Source organism: Mustela nivalis (genome assembly GCF_964662115.1).
Source record: "Mustela nivalis genome assembly, chromosome: 6".
Classification (NCBI taxonomy): Eukaryota; Metazoa; Chordata; class Mammalia; order Carnivora; family Mustelidae; genus Mustela; species Mustela nivalis.
The window spans coordinates 71,079,428-71,106,465 of NC_139025.1; the positions used below are offsets into that span (position 1 = coordinate 71,079,428).

Below are 27,038 nucleotides of genomic sequence, written 5' to 3' on the forward strand. Positions count from 1 at the left end.
TCTCCTCCTGCTCCCTTTGAGACCTTTCAGTAGTTGGCTTTGAAAGTGGCCCAATTTTTATCTTGGGTTCCTTAGACCTCCATCAGTGAGAATGAATGCTTTTACAAGAACTGGTCCTACGAGCTTTAGGTAGTTTCAGCCGTAATTTTAGGCAACAAGGAACACATTCCACAATGCCTTGTAGGCGGGAGAGCGCCTGACTGTGAGTCACAAGACCCAGGTCTGGCCCCACCGCCAACCAGCCACAATCTTCACCCCACGGTCAATGCCCCTATCTTCAAAATGGGATTGATGGGCTACTCTCTGCCTCATCCAAAGGGAGTATTGAGGGCAAATATTAAAAGAGAGTTCAAATAATTTATAATTCTTGGGAAGTGAGACAAGCACACACTGTTAAGATAGCCAGGGAGCATAGGCTGTTTGCACACAGAGGCAGAGAATGAAGGCAATTAGTCAAACAATTACTGCAAAACCCACACTCCCAACCCACAAAGAAGAGAAAACAATGCACACACACACTATTACCAACACTTATCTCACTAATCTGAGTATTTCAGATAAAAGGGAACTTTTGGCTGCCTGAATTATGAAATTTTTTCCCTTAAAAATCTCAATTTCACTGGGGCGCCTGGGTGGCTCCATTGGTTAATCATCCGATTCTTGACTTTAGATCAGGTCAGAACCCCTGGGTTATGAGATTGAGCCCTACATTGGATGGAGTCTGCTTAAGATGCTCTCTCTCTCTCCCTCGGCCCCTCTTCCTGCTCACTCTCTCTCTCTCTCTAAAATAAATAAATGAAATCTTTTTTTAAAAATCTCAATTTCACATGTGCAGTGATAACGTCAATAAGGACAGTATTTTCCTCCTTAGGGAATGAGGTGGCTAGACATATACCCACTTCTTTCCCTTTGAATTTAATTTCTAAGGAAGGCAAATTATGAAATGTTCACCCTAATGGAACCTGAAGACTTCAGAAGACCATAAGGGGGGCGCCTGGGTGGCTCAGTGGGTTAAGCCGCTGCCTTCGGCTCAGGTCATGATCTCAGGGTCCTGGGATCGAGTCCCGCGTCAGGCTCTCTGCTCAGCAGGGAGCCTGCTTCTCTCTCTCTCTCTGCCAGCCTCTCTGCCTACCTGTGATCTCTCTCTGTCAAATAAATAAATAAAATCTTAAAAAAAAAAAAAAAAAGAAGACCATAAGGACAATCTGGAGTTTAGCTATGGGGTTAAGATTCAGAGTCTTCCAGAAAGTGTCTCTTCAAGGCATCTCTCTAGGGTGACAGACCAAACCTCGGGGATTTCTGGGTGACTCTTGCAAAGCATTAGAATTTTGTCCTGTGACTGTGCTGCCAGGAGATATACATCAAGATTGCAATAAATTGCAATGCCTCGGGCTTAGATAAGCTTTGGGGGTTTTATTGTGGTCATTAGTTTAATTTCTGGAAAGATTTTCTGAAAGTCCTTCTCAAACCAACAGATAGGATGAGAGAATGATGCACCAGTTTTGCACATTCAATTTAATATTATTTAAAAGGGAAACAGTAGGTTATTCGTTCCCTATGTGCAGAAATGAATCTACATTCCTAATTTTTCAAAGACATTTGTTACATATATCTGGAATCCCATATTCAATTGTTTCTCTAACTTGGGTATGCCATTTAGCATGACAACTTCCTTGTCTTTGTAAAGTAGGTCATTTTAATAATGCATAATAGCTATTGAGAATTTTATTTTTTTTAAGATTTTTATTTATTTATTTGACAGAGATCACAAGTAGGCAGAGAGGCAGGTAGAGAGAGAGAGGAGGAAGCAGGCTCCCTGCTGAGCAGAGAGCCCGATGTGGGACTCGATCCCAGGACCCTGAGATCATGACCTGAGCCGAAGGCAGCGGCTTAACCCACTGAGCCACCCAGGTACCCAGCTATTGAGAATTTTAATTCAAAACTATTTATTTATGTTTCATCTTTACAGTAGCCTTGAGTGGAAGACAGCCTGCGTTCTATATTTATGACTACAAGATGTTATATGTAACTTCCTGAGTATAACCTAGTTGCCTAGTGAAAAAAAAAATTGCTGCTTCTAGACACACCTTCTGTTAAAGTATCTTATGTTCAGGAGAAATTGACTGAACAAATGTGGCAATACAAACTTCATACCTACTTACCTACTTGTGCTACTACTTTCTAAGACTTGGGCTCTGATTGTCACTTTCCATTGCTCCTAGAAGCTGTCACATTCACCACCAAGTGCCATAAAGTTGGGAATCCAAACTAGCTTATAACTTGCTATGTAAGTCTTATCCTAAACCTGAGTCCAGGTAAGGGCTCCCCCTTTTCCCTCAATGTTCTACTCTTACATCCAAGCAGAGGCTATACCCTTGTCCTGAGAGAAAGACTCCCCTTTCACTTGCTATCTCAGGCCACCCCAGGTAACTAACCCTACATCCACCGCTCCTGCCTTCAGCAGAACCACAATCCCTCTAGGTACTTCCTGGATCCTGATTCAGAGTAAGAGCAACACAACATTACACAGGAAACTATAGCAGCAAGAGAAAAAAAATTGGTCCCCTAGCCTACAGTACCCTGATCTTGCTCAGTAAGGTTTTCTTAAAGATATAACTTGAAGCATATTAAGAACCCAGTATTGTAATTATGCCCAGAATTCCAGACCAAGAACACTGATTTGTTTTAGAGAGTCAAGGAAAAACATGATGCAGGAAGATGGGTGAAAATCAAGGATCTTTTTCAAAAATATAATGTTCTGGGGGCATCTGCATGACTCAGTTGTTAAGTATCTGTCTTTGGCTCAGGTCATGATCTCAGGGTCCTGGGATCAAGCCTCACACTTGGCTCCCTGCTCAGCAGGGAGCCTGCTTCTCCTTCTCCCTCTGCTGCTCCCTGCTTGTGTTCTCTCACTTTCTCTGTCAAATAAATAAATAAAGTCTTTTATATATATAGATAGATAGATAGATAGTCAGATATCTATCTATAATGTTCTGACTCATAAAGTAAGTCAAAGCAGTATGACTACATATCAGATTCCAACATTTTAAATATTTGTAGGAGACTATCTTCCTGGACCTATGCAAGTCTCCAAATTAAACGTGTAAGTATATATGTAAATAGGGATGTATATGTATATCTTGACCTCTTATCATTGAATGGCAGGTTTAAAAGAGGTCTTAGCACACTGAAGCTTAAATGCTGAACTACATTCCTATAACATCACTATTGGTATTTGCAAGATCTGAGCAAAAGATGAGGAAAAATTTAATGTGTATGTGTGTGTGTGTGTGTGTGTGTATTATTATAAGATTACTACTGGCCTTACCCAAAAAGATCTATTCTTTTTCTATGTCCTCCCTACCCTTTTTTTGTAAAATTATCCTTTTTTTAAAAAAAGATTTTATTTATTAATTTGACAGACAGAGATCACAAGTAGGCAGAGAGGCAGGCAGAGAGAGAGAGGAAGAAGCAGGCTCCCTGCTAAGCAGAGAGCCCCATGTGGGGCTTGATCCCAGGACCCTGGAATCATGACCCAAGCCGAAGGCAGAGGCTTTAACCCACACAGCGACCCAGGTACCCCTAAAATTATCCTTTTTTAAATGAAATGATAACAATAGAAAGTTGCTTTGCTCTTTTGTTGTTGCTTGGTTTGTCTGTGTGTGTGTGTGTGTTTTTTTTAAGATTGATTTATTTATTTTAGAGAGAGAGAGCACACATGCATGCAAGCAGGGGAGGGACAGAGGAGAGGGAGACTCTCCAGCAGATTCCCCACTGAGCATGGAGACTGAGGGAGGGCTGGGCCCCATAACCCTGAGAACATGACCTGAGCTGAAATCAAGAATCAGACACTCAGTCAACTGTGCCACCCAGAGGCCCCTCTGCATGTTTGGGTTTTTTTTGTTTTTTGTTTTTTTGGCAAAATGAAACATTGAAAACCCAACGTGAGTCTCAAATCTGGGGCGTGACATGGGATGTTACTGATCTTGAAATCCTTAAATCTGGATTGTATGATCTAGGCAACATATACCAAACTCTGTCTGATGTTTGAATGCCTCTTACTAACTTTCACCCACTAGCCCTTCTTCTAACTTCTGCTGCCATGGAGTCTCACTTGTCCTTCTTCCACATGAAAGCCCTTTTTAGAGTTGAAGACTGTTCTTCTTCCCCAAGACCTTTTTCTTCATAAGAAATCTTTTACTGTCTCCAACTATCCTTTTGAGCCAGGCCTCTAAAAAGAGCCTGTGAAAAGGAAGAAAAATCTTGAAAGATATATGTATATTCTGTTATCATTAATATGACTATTACCATTGAAGGTAGGAAATCACATCTCTCCTATGTTTTATACATGAGGCAACTGAACCCAATAAGTTAGGAGGCTTAACCAATTAAACAGCTTGTAAAAGACATTCATTACTCAGCCACTCAAACTGTCTTGCCCTTGATAAATATATGCATTAAGACAAAGGACAGACAAGGTAGCAGGTATATATAAACGGATTTGACAAACATCTCCACTGTGTAAGCTCTGCCATGCATTACTGTAGCAAACAAGGTTACAGAAAACATGGTAGAGTCCCTCCTGTGATCACAGTCATGACAGAGCATATAAATAAAAGAGCAAAGTATGAAAAAGTTTCATGAGAAAATAGAAACAGAAACAACTGACTTCACATGGGAGAGCTGGAAAGGCACACGAGAGGCCATGACATTAGGACAGGCCTGAAGGATAAGCAGGAGTTTGCCAAGGAGAGTGAACCATTATCTAAGATAACTTACTGCAGTGGGAAAAGTGTATTTGGAGGGAAGGTATAATGAGTCCAGTTTCAGAGCTGAAGTGCAGGTAACTTTGAGACATTCAGTGAAGACAGCCAGGAGGCAACTATCCCACGTAAGCAAAATGAAAAAGCAGACCTATGAGGTACATGCACACAGAAAGCTGAGTTGGAAAATCTTTTTCACTCTTCTACCAAATTGGAAATGCTTTGTATAGATGCTTAGAATGAGTTACTTTTAACTCTATGATTCCAGAGGGTTTTCTTCTCTTAATCATGGTGTAGAAACTATTATTTATTATTATTTATTTATAAATTAGTATTTACTAATAATAATGGAATGAGAAAGAGAATAAGAAAAATATCCTCCAAGGAGGTGAGTTTCAACAATGTGAGAATAAAGTTATTCAACGTCAAACTATCTTCAACTTAGAGATGCACCGTTAATCTACAGCCAATAGACTCTCAAGTTTAAAGGATATTTACCTTAGTTTGTCATAAGAACAGAACTAAAGAGGTAGGCTTAGCTTGAAATCCTGTTTAAGATTATTTTCATAAATGGAAATGACTACTTGATAAGCACACTTATTCAGTTCATCCTAGCAGAGATTGGAGGTTTAGTTTGGAAGCTAACAGATTCAAAGCATGTGTCAGGGATACTGAGATAGGGACTGGCCACATTAACCATGGCTGTAGAGGCAGATGGCTGGTGGACTCAGAAGACTGCTAAGCAGCATCTCTCTGATAACTGTTCTGTTCAAGCAAAAGGAGCTTTTATCAGGGTTCCTCAGTGATGAGAGCATCTGCATCCAACAGGCTGCACTTGCACGAGACAATTCTGGCATGATCTCCTCAACCATGTGGCCACAAAGCCTCCCTCTCCCATGAGCCACCCCCCTGCCCCCGCCCCGTCATCATTCACAGATTCCATTCCTGGCATCTCATGGAATGGGAGCTTGCATCTCACCATTTTAGGTTCCAGATACTCTTAACCACAATGCCAAGCACATAGTAGTAGCTCAATAATCATTTCTTGTTTGATGGAGGCAGCCCAAAACAAGTACAAATTAAAAAAAAAAAAATTGAATCGACACTGCCTAGCTACATGGTGTGCACTCATGTTACGATACATATTTGGAGGTCTTCAGCCGGCGTTGCCCCAGGAAACTTCCCGTAGATTTTGTTGGCTCCTTCCTTCGTATTCATCTCCTGAAAGTTTCCACTTGGAATTTTGAACAATAAGCTGGGTAATCAATTTTGGTGTATTTTAACCTCTAATACTACATTTAAACTTACTGAACAAAATCATCTCTCTCTGTCCTGAGTCTTCTATTTTGAGTTCTCTCTTGGCACCATTATAGCATGCACTTAAAACTGGGATTTTTTTTTTTTGAGCTTGGATGAGATGCAGAATAATTTTCTGTTATGCATGACTGAGAGGCAAGAAAAATATTTCAGAGAGAGAAAGCTATCTCTAAGGGGTTATAAGAATAATCTGGGATAGGACTGATAGAGAATTTAATTTTAGCAGCATTAATACATGAAACAAAATACTAAAATCTCACTCTCATACTTTATGGTGTATTACTAATCACCCATACCAGCTCTGATTAATACATATTTTGGTTGCATCTAAAGAATTCTCATCTATGTACCTGCATTATTCTATAAATACAAATTGAATAAGAGTATTTCAGTATGCTGCTGTTCCTAATCTATCCCTCAATCATAGATAGAGCCCAGGAGAAGAGGTCTTTGTAAATACATTCTAATAATGACCATAAAACACTTAATTTAATCACAAAAGTTGATAGAATTATTTCTGTTGGTGGTTTTTTTCACACATTGATGGCAAGAAAATTAAGGGTCTCCATTAAAAATATAGTACTTCAAAATAAAAAACCAAGACTTAGATATAACATTCAAGGATATTGTTCTCTTGGGCTATCGTTGGTCATCCTCTCTACAGTTTAATCTGTCTTTCAGCAAAAATGCCAAGATTGTTTCAGAGAATATTACACTCAAAAATATTGCTTCTATATATATTGGCAAGAAGCATTGTCTGGGAAGGAAAATCATCTTGTCCCAGAAGCTTGCAGAAATTGTCCAGAGAAAAATAATGAAGTAAATCCAATGTGGCAAACCAAAACAATGAAAGTAAAGACACGTTTTACAAAGGCTTTAGAAATAAATTTGAAGTTTTCCTTTGAAAAATTTTGAGTCCTGCACAGACCCTACTCATCAAAGCAGGGGGAGGGGAGGTAGGAATGTTTCCTCTTGGAATAAAACCTGAGCAATAATTTGTGGTACTGTAGGATAATCCATTCAAAAGCTAATTGTGAAAGCAAGACCATAATTTAAAGAAAATCAATGGAGAGTTTCCCAATTAGCTAATCATGGAGTTGATGTATTCCTTGTTCTTTGTACCACTAAATACAATTGAAAATCTTTGCCTCCTTAGCCTCTGGTCATAGAACTTGCCTTGTTCTTTTCCTTTCTTTCCAATCATGTCTTAGTTCCCTCATCTCTGTGTTGCCTATTAACCTCCTCCAATCATTAACTCATCTCAAGGCTTCGCTAATATACAGTTACAGGAATCACTCTCTTTAATTTTATAATTTTCCACATCAAATCTAATGCCTAAAATCATATACATCATCTTGTTTTCCTAAAATCTCTCTCCTGACTGTTGTGGTTCTGGCAAAGGCTCATGTACCCTTCTAATCACTCAGACTCCCAACCCCAGGCAAATGATCATCTCACACCTACACCTCATATGCAGTTAGACCCCGCCAAGATTCTCTCACTGTAATATCATCTAATAACCTTTATCTCTGTGAGAGGGAATTTCATGATCAATACATGTATATATATGAATCATTGAAACACACACATACTGCATCTCTAACACACATGCAGACAATACATTTGCCTCTCTATATCTTGTACCCGCCTCTTTATCTTGTTGCTAAGCTCTGTATTAATCTTTACATCATTCCTCAGCTCATCTTACCTGTCCTTAACCTCCCACTTCTCTCTTGCCCATCTGAAGCAGAGAACCTCACTTCCCACTTGACTAAGAAGATTGAAGGCTTCCAGTGTGTGCTCTCCCCCACTTTCATTCTTAAAACCCTCAAAATTCCCCAGAGTCCACAAATATTCCTCCTTCATGTTCTGCCATTGGCCTTGATTTTTGGTCTTTATGCCTGTTCTTGGATCTTGGCCCATCAATTGATTATTTCTTATTGCTTTCTGGCAGGCTCTACCTCTTTCTGTAAGAAAAAAAAAGAAAAAAAAAATCTTCACTTCTAGCTCCAACATTTTCAAGTACTTCATCTGAGAAAACAAACAAACAAAAAGTCTTCTTTAGCTCTGCTAATCTCCCAAACTACCAGACCAGGTCTACCCTGCCCTCCCATCAGCCTTTACCTCATCCCTTCCCCCTGATTCCACAGTACTAGTTTTAGTCTTCGGCATACTAGTGAAGTTCCTATCTTGAAGATAATCATGTAACTCCTAAAAACCAAACTCAATAATCTTATTATTGTTCTTGGCCTTCTTGGCTTCTTGGATAAATTTGCCATTGCCCAAAACCCCAATTCTCAAAACTTTCTCTTCCCCTGACCTGTCACTCTCCAGTCTTCCTATTTTCTTGACATCTATCAGGTTTTCCTTTTTGGCATGTCTTCCTCTTTCTGTCCCTTAAATATAAATTTTTTTTTTCTCCCCAAGGTCCCATTGTTAATCCCTTCCCTTCTCTGTCCCTATTCTTTTTCAGGTCAATTTATTGGCTCACATGGACTGGCTAGCAAACTTGTGTATCTTCTCTCTTGAAATAAGCCAGATTTCTAACCACTTCCCTGACAGCTCTACTTGGTTTTTTGCAGGCATCTCAAACTCAACATGGCCAAAATGTAGAATACCATCTTCCCTACAAATTTAATTTCTTTGCCTGGATTTCCTGTCTTATCAGTTTTCTTCCATACTTTAAAAAAAAAAAAAAGTGAGATTGTTCTATTTACCCAACCCTTTCTTTCTTGATATTTTAAGTAATTCTCACTATAGAACTATCTTTTCTTCTTTCTTTCCAGCCATCCAAATGCTGTGCAACTTCTCAGACCTGGGTGTCAAGTCCCTACTGTACCACAGCCTGACCACCCCCTCCTTTGACTCCTGCATCACTTATGATGGTCCATTCCTTTGATTGAACATTTAATAACTTATAATTTGCAATTCATTTAGTTCTGCATCATATATTCATTTAACTTTTTATGCATTTACTTCACTTACTCAATTATATTAGAATTTATTTCAAAAGCATGGCTCATTTATTACATTTTCTCAATCTGTCTCCCTTATTCATGTATTCAAGATATATTCATAGGGTATGTACTATATACCAAATACAATTAGATACCGGGAAAAGATAAATATGATGTGTTACCAGCCATAGAGGTATTTGCCATCTAATGGGAGAGTTAGAAATAGAATAAGTAAGTACAGCAATGTGATGAGTGTTATGTTAGATGTTTGTGCAGTATGCTTTGTGCACCCAAGAAAGAAATGCCATATAGGATTAAAAATTGTTCCAGAAAATACCACCCAAATTTATTCTTAAAGGAAGACTAACAGTTAAGAAGGTGGACAATGATGAAAGGGCACTCCAGGCAGAGTTAAGGTAAATACTTAAGAAAACATGATTTACTGGTAGGTCACAGGCAACTAGGTATGAGTAGACTGGGGTAGTGACAGGAATTTGGAAAGACAGGAATCACAAAAGGTTGTAAATATCAAGCTAAGGATTTTGACTCCGTCCTGGGGACAATGGGAAGCCATGGAGAGATTTTTAAGTGTAACCTTTTAATTCAATCATATATACAGAAAGGTGCATGACTCATATGTTTACAGTTCAATGAATTTTCACAAAGCAAACACACCTGTGTAGACAACACCTAGAGTGAGAAAGAAAACATACCCCAGAACCCATGGAAAGATTTTAAGCAGTGGAAACATATTATCAGACTTGCATTTTTAAAGATCATTCTGGTGCACTGGAGGAAGAAACTGGCAGAGAGATAATTTAAATGGTAAAAGTAAAAAATTATAGGCTTTGAAGTAACGGCATTGTAAATGGGGAGGAAGAAACATGCTTAAGGGATATTTGAGAGGCACAGTCAGTAAGTTAAGAGGCAGTCTTTTAATAGACCATTATGTCCATATGGTGCTTACTATCTGGTTCTTTGGTAAAGACCTTGTTTCGTCCAAAGAGACAGAACTGACAGGATGTGTGCCTTGTGTGTGTAGAAGATATGCATATACAAAATACAGAAAGAGAATGAGAGATTATAGGGAGTTGGCTCATACAGTCATGTGATTATAGAGTCTGAAAAGTCCCAAGATCTGTAGTCAGCAAGCTGGAGACCCAGAGAACCAATAGTGTAAGTTCTGGTCCAAGTCCAAAGGCCTGAGAACTGGAGAGCCAGATGGTCTAAGTTCCAGTCCCAGAGCAGGCAGGCTGAAGACCCAGGAGACCTAATGTTCCAGTTTGTGTCAAAAGGCAGGAAAATACTGATGCTCAGCTCAACAAGTCAGATGGGAGGAAATGCCTTTTACCCAAGGAAGGGTGTTGTTTTGTTCAGTTTGTGTCTTCCACCACATGAGGTCTACCCACATTAGAGGTGACAATCTGCTTGACCCTGTCCCAATTTAAATGTTAATCTCATCTAAAACACCCTCCCGGACACACCTAGAATAACGTTTGACCAACTATTTGATACCCCGGGCCCTTGAAAGGGCCACATAAGCTTCACCAGCCCAATTTCCTCTCTGCTAGTTGTTCCTTGAGTGAGCACTAGAACTGGACTCTGTGACTTTCTTCTTCTTCTTCTTCTTTTTTTTTTTTTTTAAGATTTTATTTACTTATTTGACAGACAGAGATCACCAGTAGGCAGAGAGGCAGGCAGAGAGAGAGGAAGGGAAGCAGGCTCCCTGCTGAGCAGAGAGCCCGATGTGGGGCTCGATCCCAGGACCCTGGGATCATGACCCGAGCCGAAGGCAGAGGCTTTAACCCACTGAGCCACCCAGGCACCCCTGTGACTTTCTTCTTGCACTGACTCTATTCTGACTTCCTTTCTTTGACATACTCTTTTCTTAGATGGTCTAGCAGCCCTTTTTTCAAAGTTATTTTCAATAACTCTTTTCTTGTCCATGTCACATAGATTTATTCTTTTTTTAGCTTAATTATTTCTACATCAGTTCCCATACCTCCCATACTACTTCTGTCTGGTATATTTGCCAAATAATATAATAACAATAATATTTATATAATAAAGGAAAGGCTAGATAGAAAATGCAATAATATAAGGATGAAAGCAGAAGTGGTTTTCATAAGCTATAAATCAGTTTTTAACAACATTTATTTCATGAATCTGAACACATGAAAATAGATATATTCTATTGTTTCTACTTTATTATTTTTTAATCACTTAAAGCAAACATGCTGTGTTGTACATATAGTGTTCTTTTACATTTTCCCCTCCAGCTTTATTGAAATATACTTGATATACAGCATTATCTAAGTTTAAGGTATACAAAGTAAAGATTTGATATGTGTACCTACTGTGATAGTACTTCTACTTTAACTGTCTGTTTGTCTTTAAATATTGAATTCTTTTAAGCCAAATAAACAGTACATGACCTCAGTTGCTCTTTTTATTCATCTAGTTTCAGGAGACTTCTTATTTCTTCCTGGTAAATTTTTATTTTCATGTTGCCTAGAAAAAAGTTCTCAATGAAACCATCAGTGATGGCCCGTTGTGGAACACCATTGTCCTTGGTTGTCTGGCTGTTTATCTGATCACTCTTTTTAGCTTTCTTCTCCACCTCCACCCCCATCCACTCTCTTTCCCACTCCCTAAATATTTATGCTCTGTACTCATCTCTCTTTGATGTTACCTGTTCCCATTCTTTGGCTCTCTTCAAATTAACTAATCGACTCCCAGGGCTTCAACCATGTGTTAGTCTGAGAAGCAGAAGCCAAGACTAGAGACAAAGTGAGAAAGAAGCCAGTAGGGGCTGAAAGAGCAATAAGACTACTGCACCATTTTGACCCTAAGTGAGAGACCAAAAAAGAGTAAGTCTTAGGCTGCTGTGTAATTCTAAAGAGTATTTGTGAAAGTCACCAGAGAGTCCTCAAACCAAAATCACTTATCAGAGGAGACCCCCATCTCCCTCTGCACAGTGATATGATCGGGTTGTGGCCCATGGGAGTACTGGACACCATGCAAATATCAGAAGGATTCCATGTATGGCACCTGGAGCCATTGGCCAATTATGCCACCTACAGTGACTTTCCTCCACCACCTCTCAATTCCCAAGCCCTAATAACCAGCCCTAGCTTCTATTCAAAATTATTATTGATTTTTTTGAATTTTATTATTTTTTAATATTTTATATAGTTTATTATATATAATCTATATCATAGATATTATATAATAGATTATATAAATATGATTTTTTTATATTATATTTATTTTATTATTGAATTTATTATTAAATCATTAGAATAATAATTTGATTGCCACTAATTACTTTCAACTGAGCCCCCATCGAACTTCATTCATGTGTACCATAAATCTGAGTTCCTATTATAAGCCAGACTCTGTTTTGTTTGAAGAAACTCGTAGAGTAGACAGGGAGATAAACATGTAATAAATAATTAAAGTAATTTGTTTTTTCAGCAGCACTGATTGTGTGCCTATTGTATACCAGGCACTGGGACAAGGGCTGGAGAGACATAACAGTCCCTAAAACATGGCCTGTGCCCTAAGGAGCTTACAGTCCAGTTGGATAAGTTGAACATATAACCACGTAATTACCATACAGTGTAGGAGGAAATGGGAAAGGCAAAAATCGACATCTTAAGGTATAACTAGGATGTATCCATACCACACGAATAAGGGGAACAGTGTAAGCAAAGACACATTAACAAGTATAACAACATGGTGCAGGAGATACTACATGGTCTTATTGTTGTAACTGTCTACTTCAGTAATTTAAGTGAGAAATAATAAATACCTGAACTAAATGTTTGTCAGATGAATGAAGGTCTATGAAGTGGAGAAAGGAGGTATGGGGAAGATATTTAAGAGACACAGTTATGGGAATGTGGCAACAGACTGGATACTGGAGGGAAGAAAGGAGTGTTCTCGATCTCAACGAGTCTAACACCTGTCATACTTTAGTACTTTACCTCTGTCTGACATCACCGTTCACAAAGGTGCTCTAGCTGGAAAGCTCGGCTGGATCCTCACGCAGAGCCAGCTAAGCACACCCCTACCGGATCCTTTCTCACTTTGTCTCCTGAGGAAACTAATTAATATCTGTAATTCCAGAACACGAACTGGAATCACTGCCTGTCTTATCAGCATTCTTAGCTTTGACCACAAAATCCATTCTGGCTAATTTAAGCAGAAGAAGGATTTACTAAACAGCATTACATAGCTCACCAAAAACAAACAAACAGAGAGCTAGAGAAAGGCGAGAGGCTAAATTTCCAGGAAGAATGTTCAAGACCAAGTCACAGAACTAGTCTGAGGAGCACATGGCGGCCGCTGAGTCCAGTGCTAAGTGTTAAGTCATAAATCTTGCCCAGAATGGCTCTCGCAGCCAGCATCAGGGCTGTGTATCAGGTGAGTGGCCTTGCCAACACTGCTGCCACTGCCACCGTGAAAAGTGGGCACCACCTACATGGAGCCTGTTTCCCTAGCTGCTCACTGCTGGCATCAAGTCTCAGGAAGGTGGAGCCCACTGGGGGAGCCTGGGTCACTCATATGAGTTGTGAGAGACTCTGCAGTAGGGGGTTCACCTTCGAAGTCAGAATCTCTCTACTAGAAAAATGGGGCTTTTAATGTGGAAAATTCCTCAAACATACAAAGTATTCAAGCTATAAAGGGCAGCCATACCCACGACGCGCATAGTTTCACTTACCTTGTGATTTTAATTAAGAATTAACTTAGGGGTGCCAGGTTGGCTCAGTTGGTTAAGCATCTGCCTTTGGCTCAGGTCATAACTTTAGGGCCCAGGGATCGAGCCCCACTTTGTAGGGCTCCCCGCTCCATGGGAAGTCTGCTTGTCCCTCTGCTTCCCCCTCCTCCTGCTTGCTTTCTTTTTCTCTCTCAGAAATAGATTTAAGAAAAAGAATTAATTCATGGGGCACCTGGGTGGCTCTGTGGGTTAAGCCTCTGCCTTTGGCTCAGGTCATGATCTTAGGGTCCTGGGATGGAGCCCCGCATCAGTCTCTCTGCTCAGCAGGGGGCCTGCTTCTCCTCTTCCCCCTCTGCCTGCCTCTCTGTCTACTTGTGATCTCTCTCTATCTGTCAAATAAACAACTAAAAATTTTAAAAAAAAGAACGAACGAACGAAAGAAAAAGAATTAATTCAGATCCCTGTTTAGGAAAGGCATCAAGCGGACTGTCCAAAGTGAAAAAGCCACAGTCCCTGTCTTGAAGCACACATTTCAGAAGCTGAGAGCCCCTGAAAGAGGGCGGGACTCGTTTCAGCCGCAAACAAAGGCAGCCTCACAAGTGTTGGTTGCAACTGCTATGTGATACCGCTTTAAATAAATGGCGAGGCAGGCCCTTCTGCAAAATACATTCTCCTTTTCCAGGCTCACCAAGCTGGCTGACAATTGCTTCCATTTAGTGGGTTCCACTTTTATCTTGGATTGGATAATCGTTTGTTTTCTTCTGCCTTCTTCAAATTGAACCATTTGGGAGTGCTGTGTATCATTCTGTCAGCTACCGCTGCTAGTTTTTGAATAAAATTTGCTCAGATGTTTTATAGTCTAAACGAGTGCTTCTAGTAGAGCCCTCTGTGAAGATCGAAATGGTCTGTATCAGTGTTGTCTAATCAGAAACCACTAACCACAAGAGACTCCGGAGCCCCTGAAATGGGGCTAGTGCCACTGTCGGACCGGAATTCTCATTTTATTTCATTTTAATTCCTCTAAATTGAAATTTGAATAGCCACATATGACTAGTAGCTAGCAAATTGGACAGCATAGGCATAAATCTCAAATGGTCAAAAAATGACTTTAAATATTCAAAAATGATCCTAGGCTCTTCCAACCCCAACATTCTTTCCTTTACTTCTCTTTTTGCAAAGTATCACTATTCCTCCTACCGGGGATTGGGTCATTTTCCTTTTTTTAAAATGTCATTGACCGTCTTGACACACACTTATATAACTGTCTTCTTTATTGGAGTCTGTCAGAATTGGACACAATCCAAGGATATAAAATCAGGATGATCTAGACAACTGGGTTGTCTCCCTGATCCATCCCAGTCTCCACCAGAAAAAGAATTTAGTGATTAACAGTGAGGTATGATTAAACAAGCAAATTTTAGGAAAGGTGTGATTAAACAAGCAAATTTTAGGAAAGCACATATATATATCCTTTCCTAAATTACATACATACATATATATAATCTGTTATAACAATAGAAAGACAGATAATACATATAAATTACACATGTGTCTTTAAAGTCTAGTTACAGGCAAAATGGACATAATGCTATTACTGCAAATATGTAGCAATTGTAGGATTAGCCAAGAGATCTTAATGAAAATAAATGGATAAAATTAAGCCAAATTAATAATAATATATGTTTAAAAGAAAATTGAGGGGCGCCTGTGTCACTCAGTTGGTTAAGCAACTGCCTTCAGCTCAGGTCATAATCCTGGAGTCCCAGGATTGACTCCTGCATCAGGATCCCAGCTCCATGGGGAGTCTGCTTCTCCCTCTGACCTTCTCCTCACTCATGCTCTCTCTTATTTTCTCTCTCTCAAATAAATAAATAAAATTTTTAAAAAAATAAAAGAAAATTGAAATCCACACCAGTGCACACCTCATCAGTACTGAAGCAACTATCCTACAAAGGAACTCTCACTTACATACACGCTCAGCAGGAACCTGCTATATTGCCAAACAATGAATAGCAACCAGACTTCTTAACAGAACACAGATATTATTTCATTTAAAGTAACAAAATTTGGGGGCACCTGCGGGGCTCAACCAGTTGAGCGTCCAACTCTTGGTTTCAGTCCAGGTCATGATCTCATAGAGATCACGCTAGATCAAGACCAGCGTCATGCTCTGTCCTCAGGGGGGAGTGTGCTTGGAGATTCTCTCCCTCTGCCCTTCCCTCCACTCATGCTCTCTCTTTCTCAAATAAATAAATAAATCTTTAAAAATTTAAGAAATAAAATTACAAAGCATTAGAACTCATTTGAGAGGACAATCAAATCGAATACAAATATACCATCTGCATAAAATGTTCATCATTCACTCAGAAAAAAGGAAGGGCATGCCTTGCTTTAGATTAGCCCACAGCTCAAAGGACTCTCACACTTTGAGGATCCCTGCCCTAAAGAGGAGCATCACTGAATTTACAGTCTTTGCTCTCTGACACTACGTTCCCCCATTTGGGCCATGATCTCCCAAATTTAAATGGGTAAACAAGCAGATGAGTTACATAAATGAAAGGCAGAAATCTAACTTCTCCTAGTCAACAATATGGACTACTTATAGACATTCCCCCAGCAAGTCTTTCCAGTGCTTAGAAATAGAGAAGAGTAAACCAATAAATTCATTTTAATGCATCACATTATTTTTGTGAAAATCCTCAGAAAATTTTTGGTGACACATTCCTGACAGATTCTAAGATATGCTGTTCATATAGTACAAAAACTTTTATATAAGTAGATTGTAACCTATCATGATATCTATATACAAAAATGTGGATATCCACATGTCCAGAGGGACCACTCCTTATACATGCACATGTAACATACCTTCCAGCTTTGGAAGTAGACACAAGCAAATATTTTGAGCTCCTTTCCCATCTACATTCAGATTCTACAGCAGTAATCTCCAACAAGAGGTGCATATATGCCTGAAGACTCCGCAGAAATTCAATGGAATTTGGGAACAAGATATCAGAACATGTGCTTATATATTTATGAGAAATGAGAAATACTTTAAGGGTACTAATATTGTCCACACTAGAGCCCTTGCATGCCCTATACATTAGGTGGTCACGTGGATGGGAAGCTGGGAGCTCCTGATAATGAAGAATTGGTATTGACAACCTCGCTCGCCCAATCTCTGCTTCTAAAATCCTCCAATCAGTTGTAGCTCACATGTGTTAAGTGGAATTAAAAGTTATTTTATCTTCATTAGTAGACTCTAAAGCACCAGAGTCTATTTGTTAAAAGCAGCCTCTAAAGCCAAAATGGCTAGTTTCAAATCCTGCCTTTGAACATTTTTTCAACTTGTCTCTGTCATAGTTATCTGTAAAATGGGAATGAAACCTAACTCTGAATGCTGATATGAGATGAACTGATGTAACATTTGCAAAGGGCTTAAAACAGTTCATGTAGGGGCACCTGGGTGGCTCAGTGGGTTAAGCCGCTGCCTTCGGCTCAGGTCATGATCTCAGGGTCCTGGGATCGAGTCCCGCATCGGGCTCTCTGCTCAGCAGGGAGCCTGCTTCTCTCTCTCTCTCTCTGCCTGCCTCTCTGCCTACTTGCGATCTCTGTCAAATAAATAAATAAAATTTAAAAAAAAAACAGTTCATGTAAATGGTAAGCACTGTATGAATCTCTGTTAGATAAATAATGTGTTCAGGAGATGAGGAGAGTTCATGAAAATATTCTGTACTGCAGAGAGGTTCACTGGTTATCTTACGGCAAAACACTTCAAGTTCTCTGGGGCGCTTAGGTGGCTCAGTGGGTTAAAACCTCTGTCTTCAGCTCAGGTCATGATCTCAGGGTCCTGGGATGGAGCCCTGCATTGGGCTCTCTGCTCAGCACGGAGCTGCTTCCCCTTCTCTCTCTACCTACTTGTGATCTCTCTGTCAAATAAATAAATAAAGTCTTAAGGAAAAAAAAAAACCCTTCAAATTCTCGTCAAACTTAAAGGATTTCATAATTTTTTAACAGAAAATATATGATCTAAATTTTCTGATCTTTTCTGCAATGTCAAGTACCTATCAATAGTAAGCCTCCCACAGATATTAAAAGAAAACATACCACCCCAAAACTGATATGCCTCATCAAGATAAAGGTGGTATTTTAGCATTGAGTAAGAAACCAACTGTTTCTTTTTTTTTTTTAAGATTTTATTTATTTATTTGACAGAGAGATATTACATGTAGGCAGAGAGGCAGGCAGAGAGAGAGAGGAGGAAGCAGGCTCCCTGCTGAGCAGAGAGCCCCATGTGGGACTCAATCCCAGGACCTTGGGATCATGACCTGAGCTGAAGGCAGTGGCTTAAGCCACTGAGTCATCCAGGCGCCCCAACTGTTTCTTTCTTAGTGCTACAAAAACACTTCTGAGGGACACCTGGGTGGCTCAGTGGGTTAAAGCCTCTGCCTTCGGATCAGGTCATGATCTCAGGGTCCTGGGATTGAGCCCCACATCGGGCTCTCTGCTCAGCAGGGGGCCTGCTTCCCTTCCTCTCTCTCTGCCTACCTGTAATCTCTGTCAAATAAATAAATAAAAATCTTTAAAAAAAAAAAACACTTCAGAAAATGGGTGTTTAGAAATGTTTGTATCATTGTGTGACTGTGTGAAAACAATGTCATCCACTAACATTTTTATCTCTTCACACAAAAAGTCCTCAGAAACAGAATTTTCTAACTCCTTTAAAAAAATCTAGAGTTGCATTGTAATTGGGAATTGTTTGAAAAATTATAAATGCAATGAATGTCCCATTTGTACTTTATATTTTTATTCATTTTTAGGTTGTACTTACTTCATCTTTGTCACATTCTTTTCATATTTTACTTTTACGTTCATTTTATGTTGTTATATTAAGAAGCACATGTATGTAATTTATAAATAAAGGCTATAGGATGAAAATATTTCTACTAATATGGGTGCATGATAAAGAAAAAAGACTACCACTTCATTCTCTGGAAATGGTTATTGTGAGGGAAATTTGTATTGATTGATCTTAATCCTCACAATAACTCTAAGAGATAGGTATTCATATCATTCCTAGGTTCCTACGGTATAGGAACCTAAAATTAAACATTAAATAATTTCCTCAGAGCCATAGAGCATGCAAGTGATTGAATCGGGACTGAAAGGCTATTTGATCTGGCTCCAGGGGAATAATGATGGCCATGTTGCACTGCCATCTTCCTAAATACAGAGCAGAGGGATTACAGTAATATTTTGCACAGCAAAATAACTTGAGAAGAATAATTGCAGAAAATTCAGATTGGTTAACTTAAAGAAAAGTTTTTTTTTTTTTTTAAGATTTTATTTATTTATTTGACACAGAGAGAGAGATCACAGGTAGGCAGAGAGGCAGGCAGAGAGAGAAGGGAAGCAGGCTGCTGAGCAGAGAGCCTGATTCGGGTCTGGATCCCAGGACCCTGAGACCCTGACCTGAGCCGAAGGCAGAGGTTTAACCCTCTCAGCCACCCAGGCACCCCAAGAAAAGATATTTAACCATATTTTGATTATTTATGTACAAGCAGTGTTCAAATTTCAAATGGCTTTTGCTCTAAAGTTGGAAATACAGACTTGCTGGGAATGTAGAAAGCATTTTCTTCTAGAAACAGGATTCAAGATAGTGGCTGAATTTCTGGACTATACAGAATCCTATTTGCTCATAACAGATCTAAATTACTAGACACTAGCAATGAAAAATAAAAGAAAACCAAACTTCTGTAATGTCAGCAATTAGACACACACACACAGAATCAGAATATTGCCATTTAAAAAAAAATATGTTCTTAAGGACTGTAATACTACATAAGGAGATTTTGTGCATGCTTTCAAAGGAACAGTTCCCCACTTTCATAGACTTCAGAAATTAATGTCAATTCTTCACAATACTTAGTTTAACTTCAAGTATATAAATTTAATTTTCTTGATAGAGGTGAATAATTAGTGTTCTCTTATTATTTTTAAAGATTATTTATTTATTTATTTGTCAGAGAGGCAGAGCACTAGCACGGGGAGTAGCACGCAGAGGGAGTAGCAGGCAGAGGGAGAAGCAGGCTCCCCACTGAGCAGGGAGACTGATGTGGGACTCCGTCCCAGGACCCTGGGATCATGACCTGAGGCGAAGGCAGACGCTTAACCACTGAGCCACCCAGGTGCCCCTTTTTAATTTTTTTAAGAATCTATTTATTTATTTAAGAGAGAGCATGAGAAAGCACAAGCTGGGAGAGGGGCAAAGGGTGACACAAACAGGTTTCCTGCTGAGCAGGTAACTCAGGGAACCCAGAAACTCAGGATGATGACAGGAGCCCAAGGCAGATGCTTAACCCACTGAGCCACCCAGGTGCGCCCTTGTGTTCTCTTATTTTTATCAAAACTGATTATGAGCTTACCAGTAACATCTGTATACCCATGATAAAACATTGTCTTCATTAAAATTGGCTGGGGCATGGGATGAAGAAAAGATAGGAGCAGGGCAAGTGCTTATTCAAACCTAGTCCCTGTGGTTCTGTTAGAGGTGTGTTGCAGTTCTATATTATAATCTTGCTTAGTATTTTTGATGATGTTGACTCTCCTTCCCCCAAAGTTGCCAGAAGCTCAGGTTGGCCCAGGGCAGTTTGGTTAATGGTTGGTAGTAAGTGGGAAGGATGGACATCAGGTATCATGACGGATGGAAATCAGATATTTCCTGATTTCTGCAAGAACAGCCTCAAGGTGGCTTTAAGAGCAGTGAATGGGCAACGCCCAAATTATGAGTCCAGAGTTTTTAATTCAGGAAGCACTTACATTGCAACATTGTTCTTTTTGGCAATGAGTTAAATGAGTAACCTCCACTGAGAGAAGTATTTAACTAATCATTCCTTGAAATCTCCCAGTATTCTCTAGTTCCAAGAGGAAGAATATTAGAATTGGGATAGTTTTTCAGGGACCAGGTCACTCTCTTCATCTTGAAGAGAAACATATTTATTTTCTGTCAGCTTCCCTAGATTGCTGCACTTAGAAGGGCACTGGCTGTGTCCTCTTCTTTCTTACAACACACTTTCAAATTCATTGTCATTTAACTTCTTGGTCTTCATCTTCCCTAACCTTAAGAAAGGGCATTCATTGATATGACTTACCCCTCCCTTCTTTAAATTCTCATCTCCCACTTTACACTTCTCATTCTCCTCCTACCTTTTAAAACGCTCCATTTCTGTCTTTCTCTCTCTGACTTTCTACTTGCCACACTTCTAAATTTAAGTATCCCCTAACATTATTCGTTCAGCTCTATTTTTTTTACACCCTCCCACGGCATGTCACCCACACACAACTTGAACAATTACCATCATTGAATAAGCCCCACAATGTATATTTCTTCGTTCCCATTTGTACGACTTGACCACTCAAGTCCCAGGACTCCATCAAAGCCTGATAGTAATTCAACCTACTAAATTCAGTAGATTCTAGTTCCTCAATGATTTTCCCTTCCAATCTCTCTATCTAGTCCCACTGTCACCTCAGCAATTTGGGAGCAAACTTTATATCTATCCTGAGCTGTTAGATAGCAACCCAAATACTCTCCCTACTTCCAGTTTTCTTCTCTGAATTCCTTTTGTTTGTATTTTTTTTGCCTTCTGCAAGCATACCCTGATATATAATGTCCTTGTTCAAATACACTTTATAGACCTAGCCATGCTGTGTTGAAAACCTGAGCTAATAAATGTGCTATTTTAAGTTGCTAAATTTTCAGTGGCTTGTTACAGAGTAGAAAACCAGCATGGCAGCTTATATTCCCTAGAGTAAGAAAACCAAGAAATGAGGTAGCCAAGATGCTTTTTTGTTAAAAAAAACAAAAACAAAAACAACAAAAACTATATAGTCTATTTGTGAGAAGTCACTAAATCCCACCCACACTCAAGAAAAAAGAAATTAGGCTCCACCCCTTGAAGGGAGGAATATTAAAGAATTTGTGGATACATTTTAAAAACACCATAATAATAGTAATAGTAAATTTTTTTCTTATTTTTACTATTGCTAGATAATAACTTACTTAATAAAATAATGTAGGCAGTATTTTTACACATTCTATAGATCAGGAAACCCTAAGCACAGAGAAATTAAGTAATTTGTCCAAGGTCACAGGTAGGAGTTGGTTGTGTTGGAGACCAGTCACAAAATCTTAACTCCAGGGCCTGAGTTCTTAGTTACTATGTTCATTTTAGCAATGCAGTTAAAAGTATGCCTCCTAATAAAATCCATGAACAAGATAATAAAATCTTGGTCAATGAAAATAAAAATAAAATTAGCTGAATTCATAATTAGTTCAATGACTGTTTCTAGAGATGACCAATTAATGACTAATTCAAAGTCTGCCTGAAAGGGAAATTACAGCTGTTTGTTTAAAATTATATCATCTACAATTTCCTCTAAAATATTTTATTTAGCCTTGAATACCAACATCAAAGCCATGAATGGCAAGAAGAACTGTGGAGTCTTAGAAAGTATGTCATAAGAGAAATATTTGAACAATTAAAGGGCCCAGAAAGGAGAAGATAAAAGAACATATATCCTGACTTGAATACTGAAGATCTGATATGGAAAAAAAATTTATTTATTGTGGTTTCAAAGGCAGAACTAAAATAAATAGATAGAAATTTTGGGCAGGGGCACCTGGGTGGCTCAGTTGGTTAAGCATCTGCTTTCAGCTCAGGTCATGACCCCAGAGTCCGCAGATAGAGCCCCTCTAGGACTCCTCATTCAGCAGAGTCGGCTTCTCCCTCTGCCCCTCCTCCTGCTTATACTCTCTCTCTCTTATTCTCTCCCTCAAATAAATGAAGTCTTCAAACAAACAATAAGATCCATTTAGCAGATGAAAAGTTGGGGAAAAGAAGTATTTCTAATTCATCTTCAAACTCTAAATGTGTCCAGTCCTTTCCTATGTGTCCTTGACTCTTCCCCAAACTTCACTACCATTGTTTGGCCTGTAAAACTATGCCCTCCAGCCAAGCCAGCTACTGGCATTCCCCAGGACCTTGCATTTCTTGGCTCTGTGCTTCTCCCTATCTTCTTCCCTTCACCCAGGCCAGCTGTTAGCATCGTCTGTGACTGGCAAAATCAGACCCACCTTTGAAGACCAAGTATAAAGATACCACATCCCTGATGCTTTCCCCAAGAATTAATCTAATTATCCTCTTCGTTTGCTTCGCACTGTGTTCAGCTTTCTTGTATGGCTTGGCATTCTGTCTTGCATGAGACATTTTTTATACTTATCTTAATTTCCTATAAAATCAAAAGCTACTTGAAGACAAGGACCATCTACTACTCATTTCCCCACTCCTGTTCAGTTTTAAGTATGACTGCCTATCATTGCCCTCATAATACATGCTTATTAAATTGGACTGGCACAGTAACTGCGTGAAATCAATAGCGATATTGGGAGGATAATTTAAACACACTTTCTTATCAAACATTACTTCTGTAGTGGAGAATTTGTGCCTCTCCTTCATTCACTAGTTCTTTTTTTTGTCCTGCCTGATTTTTTTTTTTTAAGGCGTGGTAAAATATATGGCATTCACCACTGTACCCATTTAAAAGTGTACAGGAGGGCACCTGGGTGGCTCAGTGGGTTAAGTCGCTGCCTTCGGCTCAGGTCATGATCTCAGGGTCCTGGGATCGAGTCCCGCATCGGGCTCTCTGCTCAGCAGGGAGCCTGCTTCCCTTCCTCTCTCTCTGCCTGCTTCTCTGCCTACTTGTGATCTCTCTCTGTCAAATAAATAAATAAAATCTTAAAAAAAAATAAAAATAAAAGTTTACAGGAGCATTTAGTACATTCACAGTATTGTACAACCATCACCACAAAAATTTCAGAATTTTTTCATCATCCATAAACTCCATACCCATTAAAGAGTCCTCTCCCCATCCCCACAGCTCCTGGCACTCCCTAATCTGCTGTCTCTATCCCTAGTTCTTCGAAGTTCTGACACAAAATCTTGTATTAAGTGGTTATTCAGTAAATATTTGTGAACTTAATTTGAATAAAAAGGCACACCCAGAAAATATATATCCTACCAGAGAAATAAACAGCAGGAAAGATTTATTTTGAAAATATAAATTATCTTTATAGGATGCTGTCTCTGAATATAACATTCTATAGAATAATGTTAATGATTTTATCCAACGAGTGCTTTGAAATATGATGTTCTGTGTTAATGTTTAAAAAAAAAACCCCAAAACAAAACATTTAGTGTGCTAGAAAACCAGACATTAGTTGCATGAAAGTATTTTGGAAGAAGGTCTTTCAAAGTCTGATTTTGTAATGAGAACTTCCTAACTCCCTCCAAAATACACAGGAATGATTAAGATGACAAAAAACATCTTAGGAGCTTGTTTTTTTTTTTTTTTAAGATTTCTATTTATTTATTTGAGAGAGAGAGAGAGCAGGAGCAGGGAGGAGGGGCAGAGAGAGAGAGAGAAGCAGACTCCCTGCTGAGCAGGGAGTTGGACATGGGACTCAGTCCCAGGACCCTGAGATCATGACCTGAGCAAAAGGCAAACACTTAGCCGACTGAGCCACCCAGGTGCCCTTAGGAGTTGGTCTTTAAGACATTTTAGGTTTTCCATAAGTTCTTCACTGCAATGGCTTTTTCTGCAATATTCAAAATATTATCATTTTTTAATTTTGCCTTCTTAAAACCATTTTGAAGGATTTCTTTTTGATGTGTTTGTGTGACTTCTGGGAGTTGGAGGAAGCATGGGTGAGGTCCCAGGCCAGCTGTCACTTCCAAGCAATAATCCTACTGAAAATTCTGGCATTAGTTTGTAATCTCATCTATTAGTGATTACAATAGACTGAGTTTGGCCCATGAAACTGTTCCTTTATCTTAATATTTCTCTTTGTTCTTAGTAGCAGGCTTACCTTTATAATTTTATGATACTTTCATACTCCTGCTGTTAGAGAATCCATTGCTTTATGACTTGGTTTCTTCACCTAATAAATTAGTCACATAGATCTTTTAACTTCTGAGAGGAACTGTGCGCTTTTGGTGGTGGTGTTGTTCAGTGCTAAAAACTCACTGACTGAGGAAGGTTTGCCACAGTATAATGATGTGCAAATGACAATTTAAGTTAATTAAATTCAGTGACATTAAACTCACCATAAAACTCCCAATGTGTACAAAATGACTCATTCCAACAAGCCCTATTAAATATCATGAAATTGTAAAGGTTATGATTTAGTTAGATATTATTCCAAAGAATCTTGAGGCCATAATTAAGAGTAATTTTTTTCCCTGTAAAAGAAGACAACTTGAATGTGATGATTGTTCTTAGTTATGCATTCAGGACTTTTTAAAGTCATGTTTTATTCTTTATATGTCACAGGGAGAAAAGGGAAAGAGGGAATTTCTCAAATTACCCGAAGTGGAAATAGAGTAAAGAGTAGACACATAAAAGAAAACAGATGAGGGAGAAACAGCTTTCAAAAAGCAGTACTGAGTTTCGATTGGAAGATACAGCAGAAGTCTTTTAGCTGGAGGGAATGTAAATGGGTACTGCCTTTCTGGGACTTGTCTTGACAAGGGTTTTAAACATGTACATTTCCTTTGCATTAGCAATATCCCTTCTAGGAATTGATCCTAGAGAAATAATTTGAAAAGTGAAAAAGTATATGAACAAGAAAGTTCATGCAATTGTTATTTATAATGGCTATTTTAAAAGAAAACTAACTTGCAAACAAAATAAACATCCAAAGATAGGGGACTAGTTGATAAGTTATAGAGCATGTATTTCATTAACTACCAGCCAGTTCATTATAAATGATTATGTAGCTCTATATTATCTTCATGGAGAGAAGTTACAACATAATGATGATAAAAGCAGTTGACAGAACAGTATGCACAGTATGAATCCACTGTAATTAAATATATATAAAAATACACACAGGCACACATAGAAAAGAAGTTTTGTAAAAATAATGTGAATAAAGGTTATCTCTAGGTGGTACATTTATGTAGGGCTTTTTTTCTTGTTTGTTTTTATGCACTTTTGAGTTTTGCTACAATAATCATGGATTTCTTACATAATTTGAATGCAGAAAATATAAGAAATTTTTCTGATTCTAAATTCTAATATGAATTACCTAAAACCTACTGCATTGTTCCTGAATGGCTATATAAACTGCAAAAAATAATGAAGACGGAGAGGTGGATGGATGGGTGGATGGATGGATGGAGAACTGATCGCATATATGAGTGTTGTTTCAGCTCTGCTATTGCTCACACAAAACCACCTTCTTCAAGAACATTTGTGCTGGAAAGTTCTCCTGCTAAAAAATATTTGAAAATAAAATGGCTTTTTAATTTTGAATGGCTTTATTTATTTTCAAATTCAATGTATTTTTATGTAAGTTTCATTTTATAAAGAAATATACGATGATGCCAATTCATTTCAAACTCAATGTCATGAGTAAGTGATTTTGATGCTTCCCTTTCCAAGGCTTAGATGATATGATTAAGCTAGATAAGTAGCTTTTCTGCACTCATGTTTATGTCATAATTCCTCTAAGCATATGTATTAGTCAGCTATTGCCACAATACTGCTACATAACAAACTACCCTAAAACTTGATTGCTACAAGAACACACATTAAATGCTCATGGACCTACATGTCATTATGGCTTAGCTAATCAAGTCTAGTTTGGCTGGGAAAGCAAGATGGCTGGACTTGGCTCTAGGCTTTGGACTGGGTTCAGGTCTAGTCCACTGGTGCTTGTTTTAAGGTTCAGGATAAAGTAGTAGCAGCTACCAGGGGCATGCTCTTCTCGTGGCAGATCACTGGAGCATGAAAATCAACCAAAATTACAATAGAGCATTTCATAGTATTAAATACATCTGTTCATTTAATTGGACAGCTTCATAGCAAGTGTATCCCCAAGAACAACCAAAACCAGTTGAAACATTCTCCAAAAAGAGAAGCTAGTTTACAATAAAATAGAAGCAAGTCATAGAAAAGTATGCTTTCCCTCTTTGATATGGGGGGGGGGTCCCTCTAGTAGATAAAAGGAGAAATGCAAGTTACACATGCTATATTTAAGTCTCTTTGAGCAAAAATTAAGAGTCAAGGATGTTACTAGAAAAATCCAAGTATCCTTCCCTAAGAGCTCTTGTCTCGGGACACCATAGCACCTGCCATTATAAAACTCTTAAATACATCCTCATTTACATTCTCCCATACAGCCTCCAGAGTTCTCCAACTATCCCGTATAGCTCT

The 27,038-nt window shown here is 38.8% G+C and overlaps 1 protein-coding gene across 8 annotated transcripts in view; it reads right to left on the reverse strand.

Moving 5' to 3' along the window:
* Positions 1-27,038, reverse strand: part of LOC309866700 (uncharacterized protein) — a 200,931-nt gene that overhangs the window by 162,907 nt on the left and 10,986 nt on the right. Inside the window, exons 3-4 of one of the 8 annotated variants that reach the window (XM_082734489.1) lie at positions 7,789-8,047; positions 4,780-4,914 (exon numbers count right to left, since the gene is read on the reverse strand). The exons of 6 other annotated variants lie outside the window; for them this stretch is intronic. In XM_082734489.1, the coding sequence (XP_082590615.1) occupies positions 4,827-4,914; positions 7,789-8,047 (347 nt within the window). In that variant the 3' untranslated portion in view covers positions 4,780-4,826. The remainder of the gene's footprint in view (positions 1-4,779; positions 4,915-7,788; positions 8,048-27,038) is intronic. One more of the 8 variants, XM_082734488.1, reaches the window with a different exon arrangement.